The sequence below is a fragment of the Onychostoma macrolepis genome, chromosome 22, assembly GCF_012432095.1.
Source record: "Onychostoma macrolepis isolate SWU-2019 chromosome 22, ASM1243209v1, whole genome shotgun sequence".
NCBI classification, from domain to species: Eukaryota; Metazoa; Chordata; class Actinopteri; order Cypriniformes; family Cyprinidae; genus Onychostoma; species Onychostoma macrolepis.
The window spans coordinates 13,318,476-13,325,394 of record NC_081176.1 but is presented as its reverse complement, the minus strand read 5'-3'; the positions used below and the strand labels follow the sequence as shown (position 1 = coordinate 13,325,394).

The window sequence follows — 6,919 nt, the reverse complement described above, 5'->3', positions numbered from 1 at the left end:
ATTACCGTCCTCTGTATCTTTCCGAAAATTTGCAGTTTCACTGCTAATACACCTACTGTCCATTCACAACTGGAAGGATCCACAAAAGGGGTGGTACCACTGATGGCACATCCCGAACCACAAAATAGCCTACTCGTTTTTATAATCCCCAAAATGGGCTCTGACAGGCTAAAGTTTTAGCATTACACCAGCCAATAGCAATAAGGGTTATACCACCCTGCTACATATGTGGTTGGGAGTTAGAATAGTATTAACTGGAGACAAACATAATAACAATCAGTATGATAGAATGTTTCACTATAAGTGTTTATTTACCAGCAGATGCATAAACATCTGTGCATGACAGAAACAAGAAGAAAAGAGCAGCTCATTTGAGTAAAAAAATCGAGTAGCTCTCAATTTAAGAAAGTGAGTAGAGCAGCATTTTCCCAATACATCCCCCAGTATAGCTACTGCACATTTAACACAGTTCAGCTCAAAATATTAGTGAAGTTGTCCTTCGCCTAAAGTGCATTAACAGACTTAAACATTCTCACAGTAATTAAGTCTCACAAACAGTCCAGCAAAGGGAGCCCTCAGCACAGTGGTGAATGGATTTGGACTCATTATACTGTAGGCTATATATTGTTCATATGTATAATTTCTAAATCTTGCTGGTTGTTTAACTTTTCTAAGATTTCTTCCTTCATGTGATCCCTTTTCGTTCTGTTGATCATAAATCTTAGCTTTCTTAACCTCATATTAATCTTCAGAAAGAGTAATTTACACGAAAGTACTTCATACTTCCCAAGAAGACAGTTATTGTTTATAGCTTCACTTCTTGAACATACTGTACCCAGTTCCTTTGAAACACACTAAATACAGCACAGGTGTGTAAAGGCTGGAATAGAGTACATGACTTCTGTAATATTTCACATTAAATTCTGGATTCTTGGAGGGAGTACTTGATTGAATGTGCTGCTGTGTTCACAATACATCTGCACAAGTTTGAACAGTTTAGTGAATTCGACAAAAATAAATAAATGTCTAACTGTAATGAGGTTTATTCATGAATAGATTGTAGAAATCAGTTAACCACTCAAATAAAAACACACTGAAATTTTAACACATTTTCCTTAACATTTGTAATCAAACAGAAATGATCTAGTATATATGCATTACAACTTTATATTTCAGATTTTTTATCTATTTTTTAAGATATTTATTTTTTAACATATATGCATAAACATTTTATCATTTGGTTATTTTATCACTTTTACTTGCAGAATAAGCCAATGTACACTTATGCATGATGTTAAGGTTATGATGTTAAATACAACTGAACACTGTATTTAAACAACTTATAACTTCATCCACACGATCAGTGTTGTAACAGACAAACAACAGAATCCAATCTTATGACCGAAAACAACATCTGATCCTGGGATTCATAAAAAATAGAATTAAACATTTTTTCCATGAATAAGTTTATATGAATTTCATTGAACATGACAATCCTCTGCATTACTGTGGCATAAAGAGACAAAAAAATAATCAGTGCAGAGAGAATGTTTAATAATGCTTGTTCAGTAAAAAACAAATCACTTCAACAGCCTAAAAATATCAAGTACTAAAGAACTTAAGTGAAGCAAAAAAGGTGACAGGCAGCATTTATATAGACTTCAGTGCATTACTAAAATTCTTACATTCAAACGTTTTGAATAAAGATAAAACTCAATTCATCAGTGACGTTAAATCACCTGAACTGGGTTTGTCAGGAGATATTCATTCAGATGTATTGACATTACTTCGAGAGCTTCATCTGGTGTCCATAAATTATCTGCTTTACACAGACATAGATAATACTGATAACTATGCATAAAAAAAAAAAAAGTTAAATAGTGCACTATTTACTGTGTTTTACATTACACCTTTCTTCAGAAAAATAAAAACTTCATATGAGTAAATGTATCACATGTAGGCTAAGTACCTGGACCGAAGCATTCACTACCTACCGAATGCTCATAGAAACTTCTTGCTTGCTGATTACATTAAATTAAAATATACAGATACATCATAATGACATAAATAATCAAAAGTATCTGGGTTTATCATCTTGAACAGATAATTTAGAAATATTGGTAGGCAGCAATAAATTAAAAATGACCTGTGTTCATGGTCATTTTGGTCAAAGGCAGTCATTTGAAATTTTGAAAGTTACCAAAATTCATTTTCCTTCATTTTGAAAATTTAGCTTTTTGTCCCACAGATGGTTATCTACCAGCAGAGAGCCAAACCCATTATACCATCCTGTAAGTCTCACAAAGAGTCTGCAGAGGGAGCCATTAGCTCAACGATTATACAAGCATCCTACAGTACTGAACACATTTGACCTTTTTGTATTTGTGTATGAGTATATGAAAACCCCTGAAATGTGGTCTTACTTCATAAAGATCAAATTCTTTTAGAAATTACTTAAATTAAATGCCGAGATTTAGCCATTTGTAGCAAACAGAGCTACAACCAGTGCATTTGCAGTTTAACTGGGGTTTTGAGCTTTACTACACACTGACATACACCTCAACATGCTCTGCCCTGTAATAAACCGAGCTGTATGATAATACAGTCTACATGATCATCGTCTCAAAACAACTTCTGAATACACCGTCCGATCGTGTGCATTAGTTTCCTGTAAGAGACACACATCGGGAAGTCAAGAGAGAGATAAGAGCACAATAATGATATCACACATGCTTAAAGCACAGTCAGAAAATGAAAATGACAAATAATATTAATAAATTAAAAAAAAACATATCTGAGGGCTTAGCGAGCTTTCTATAAGCAAAGAGATTTAGTGTAGAGAATAGCAAACGTATCTTACCGTATCCTGATCTCTCTGTTTAATAAATGTCGCATCAGTATAATAAACCTCCTCCTCCTCATTACTCTGAGCTGTTTGATAATAAATTATAAAATAATACAAAAAAGTTTAAGAAACTGAGATGGTGTTTCCAAGATTGTTTGACACTTCTATATATTTAGTTGTATGTAATACTTGCCTTCTTGTTTCGCTTGTGTGTAGTTTCTGCGGCGACAGATCAACACAGCTACAGCTGGGACCACTAGCAGCAGCAAGACCAACAGCAACACAACAAGAAGAAGTGAAGTTTGGTTGGATTCTGTAATGGGTAAAGCAAACAGTTATTAGACTACTGTAAGTGACAGAGATGAACAAGATTAAAAAAAAACTATTTTCTGCATTGAAAAAACATATTATTCCAAATCTTGCTCAGTGTACTGCTCTAAATTGAATGAACGCGATTTCCAAGCTAAGAAATTTATGTTTTACAAATGTTCAGGTTTCTTGTGATAATTAGAATGTTGAAGTGTTTTGAAAATGTCAGTAAAGCATTCGCCCTACATGTATTGTTCTTACTTTTTTTAAGATTCCAAGAAGGGTATTGAGGGTAACATTCATCAAGAATAAAATGGATGTTCCAAAAATGTTGTTCTTAGAATGTGTTCACTCAACCATAACCATAACCTTCATTAAAGACATCATGAAGACATTCCAAGAACATTGTTCTAAGAATGTTTCTCTCAAGTTCAACATCATAAGAATGCAAATCAAATGGTACTAATGTTATAAGAATGTTCTAAAAATGTGATTTAAAGAACATTTTATCTTAACCTTTATATAACATTAGTGAAAGTTGCAGGAATGTTCCATGTTAGCTGGGATATCTATGCTCAAACACACTCAACCGTCTGGAGTTTAATTACTATCATTTGAATATAACCTTCATATAATGTGCTGGGAAGAGCACACACCTAAAAAGGTGTGATTAGTCAAAATACTTAATGTGTGTGAGACAATGCGAGTTCAACTACTTCAATAGAACATTTGAGAGATAAACCACAATGACATTATTAACTGGATCAAACAGTCCAATTATGGACTCCAAGGGAGTTTTTTTTTTTTTCATGGGCAATTATCAGGTGAAAGTGAAAGCAACTCGGACACAGTGAATGTGCTCAGTGTGAATGTCCCAAGTATACTGACGTACCTGAACTTGGCTGACAAAGTTCACTGTTGTCCAGATGTTTGGTCTGGTTTCTGATGGGATTGTTGATCACACAGCTGTAGGTGTTTTTCTCCTGATATTCCACCTCCAGAGGAAGAGAGACACTGATGCTGAGATCAGACACACTGATGCTGGACAATAAACTGTTTCCTTTGAACCAGGAGAGAGTCACATGACTCACATTCACCACTGAACACAGCAGCACACATCTGGACACTGATGAACCTGATGATGATGAAGAATTTTGTGAAGAGTCTCTGATAATGACAGGAACAGGCAGAATACCTAAAAAACATGAAAGAAAAACATATTTCAGCAATCAATTACTATAATTATGTATGTAAAGATCTTCAATCATCATAGATATGCAAGCACATCCAAATACTTCGATTTCGATTTGATTTAAAATTTAAAAATATTATTCATTTACTTACCATGGACAGCAATATTGAAAGTCTTGTATTTGACCCTTTCATTCTTGATGAGTAGTTTATAAAGTCCAGAGTGTACATTGTTGATGTTTGTGATGGTCAGAGATCCCGTCTGATTATCTATCTGTAGTCTGTCTCTGAATCTCTCATTCTCACCAATATCATATACAGAGATGATATGCTTATAGATTTCAGCGATAGAAGTCTCTGAATTTTGGAGTCTAAATGTCCACAGTATTAGATGATTTGTCTGTATTTCAGTAACAGCAGTGTTTAGAGTGACAGAACCTCCCTCCATCACTGATATCATCTCTGTTTTATCTGTATCAGACACACCTGGAAGAAAAGAATCAGCACAACATCGTCTCAGTTATTTTTTTAACACAGAAAATAACATTCCATTATAATTTCTTAAACCTATAGTTTTGTAATCATGAAAAAGAGAGCAAAAGTAACAAGCTTCATTATAACATTTCTGGTCGACACAGTGAGCGCCATAACACTTAAATAAGAACATTTAAAGAGATAGTTCACCATCATTTACTCACCCTCATGTCATTCCAAACCTGTATGACTGACTTTCTTTTACTGAACAAAAAAGAAGCTATTTTGTGTTTACTTTGTCAATACAGTGAAAGGCAGTGCTCTTTGGACTCCAGCGTTCTTCATAATTTCTGCTTTTGTGTTCCGCAGAGGAAGAACATCACAACATGAATGACATGAGAGTGAATAAATGATGACAGAAATGAGTTCCCTGCACAGGCTTCACACTTACTGTTTACTGTTGGTGGGCTTGAGATCTGTTTCAAAAAGAATGGATTCAGGAAGGGAGCATTTGACTCTGTCAGCACTACATCTGCAAAAGGTTTAACAGTTTAATGAAGTTGACATTGATGACTCGTGTATAAATAAAGTTTTATTTATTTATTTATATCTCTTTTTATTTAAAAAAAAAATCTGTAAATTTAAAGAAGTAATTTAATTATGACATTAAAGCCACGTTTTGTTTTTTTGTTTGTTTTCTTCAACATTTCTGTGTCGAAGTTTTCAAAACCTATAGGCAAAAAATCAGTAAACAGTTAACAAGTGTAGTTCACACTTGTATTATAACAGGCTATGTAACGATGCGTCTATTACGACATACTTTAATAGTCCAACAAATACACACTACAAAAGCTGAAGTCATAAAAATATATAACTTACCTCCCAAAAGCCATAAACAAAAACAGAGAAATGCATAAACCAGCATATTCGTTAATAACCCAAACAGTCTGGAAGCATAAAACGCAACATGTCTGAAAATAATATTCAGAGAGCTCTTCACATAGAGAGAGAGAGAGAAAAGAAAACCTACAACAAAAAGGCGGCGTCTCACTACTCATACACCTCCATCAAAATGGAGGGCAGAGTTTCAGTCCGACAAATAATTAAATAGCCTACCACATACAGGTAATTTGCCTCTGCGTTTTTGTAATAGTTTGCCTATCATAAAAAACTTTTAATTTAAGACAAGAGAGAGAGATTTATTTAAGTTCTACGTTCTATTCCAGGGTTTCTGAGGAAAACATCAAGCATCGTGTAAACGCGAACGTTGTTTTAATTACCCAATTAAAAAGATGAAGAGAAAGCGTTTTTAACATGCCTTTTTTTTCTTCGTCTTTTTTTTTTTTTTTTTTTTTGAGTGCGCATGTGATGGAAGACATTAAAGTTAAATAGTTAATACGAAGGCTGATATAAAATTAATAAGCACGTGAACAGGTTTTCTGGTGCAGTGCATGTATACGATAGGATGAAAAATGAGCCGATGTGGAGTGTAAAAAAAAAAAAAAATCAAGGTAAATATCACTATTTTATGAAATATACAGAAAATAATATTTAAACGAACAAATAACAGAATAGGCTTTGTGTGGCCAGTTTTGTAAAATAATAAAATACTACTAATAATAATAATAATAATAATAAAGAAAAGAAAAGTTATTTAACTGTGTATGTCTGTGATGCATAATATCTTTGAAGTCAGCCTCAATAAATAATGAGAACAGATGTAAATTTCCTTAAGCTTTTCCAACGGTCCAGAAGACAAATACAGATCTAAATTTCCTTAAGCTTTTGAGTACTGTAACTTTTTTAGAGATGTGTAAAGCTTTTGTTTATTGACAAAATTCCTTGCTTTGCATTAGTTTTTCAGGTTAATTTAAGCAGATACTGGTATTTGGTACTTTAATGAAGTTTGAACAAAATGAAACCATTTCAGTTAATTCTGCATCAAGGATGAACATGCTACAAAACTGATTTGGCCCTAGCCAGTAAACACTGCTATATTTGAAGTCAAAATGCTAGTTTGCTCTAAGGCAAAGTTAAGGGACAAGACGCCCTTCACCTAAACCACCAACACACCCACACACACGTAAGCACTCGCAACAC

The 6,919-nt window shown here is 33.8% G+C and overlaps 1 protein-coding gene across 4 annotated transcripts; it reads right to left on the bottom strand.

The window, feature by feature from the left end:
- Nucleotides 1–886: 886 nt before the first annotated feature.
- On the bottom strand, nucleotides 887–6,290 carry LOC131530914 (SLAM family member 5-like). Of its 4 annotated transcripts, none has more exons than XM_058761448.1 (8): nucleotides 5,699–6,290; nucleotides 5,271–5,351; nucleotides 4,499–4,831; nucleotides 4,246–4,349; nucleotides 4,047–4,149; nucleotides 3,039–3,158; nucleotides 2,861–2,931; nucleotides 887–2,668 (listed from the first exon to the last, which is right to left on the bottom strand). In XM_058761448.1, exons 1-8 carry the CDS (start codon nucleotides 5,742–5,744, stop codon nucleotides 2,615–2,617), a joined length of 912 nt encoding a protein of 303 aa, XP_058617431.1. In that variant the 5' UTR covers nucleotides 5,745–6,290; the 3' UTR covers nucleotides 887–2,614. The 4 variants fall into 4 exon arrangements, with proteins under 4 accessions (XP_058617431.1, XP_058617430.1, XP_058617432.1 ...); XM_058761447.1 differs by having other exon boundaries at nucleotides 4,047–4,349; nucleotides 5,699–5,766; nucleotides 5,850–5,856; XM_058761449.1 differs by having other exon boundaries at nucleotides 4,047–4,349; nucleotides 5,271–5,549.
- Nucleotides 6,291–6,919: the final 629 nt, after the last annotated feature.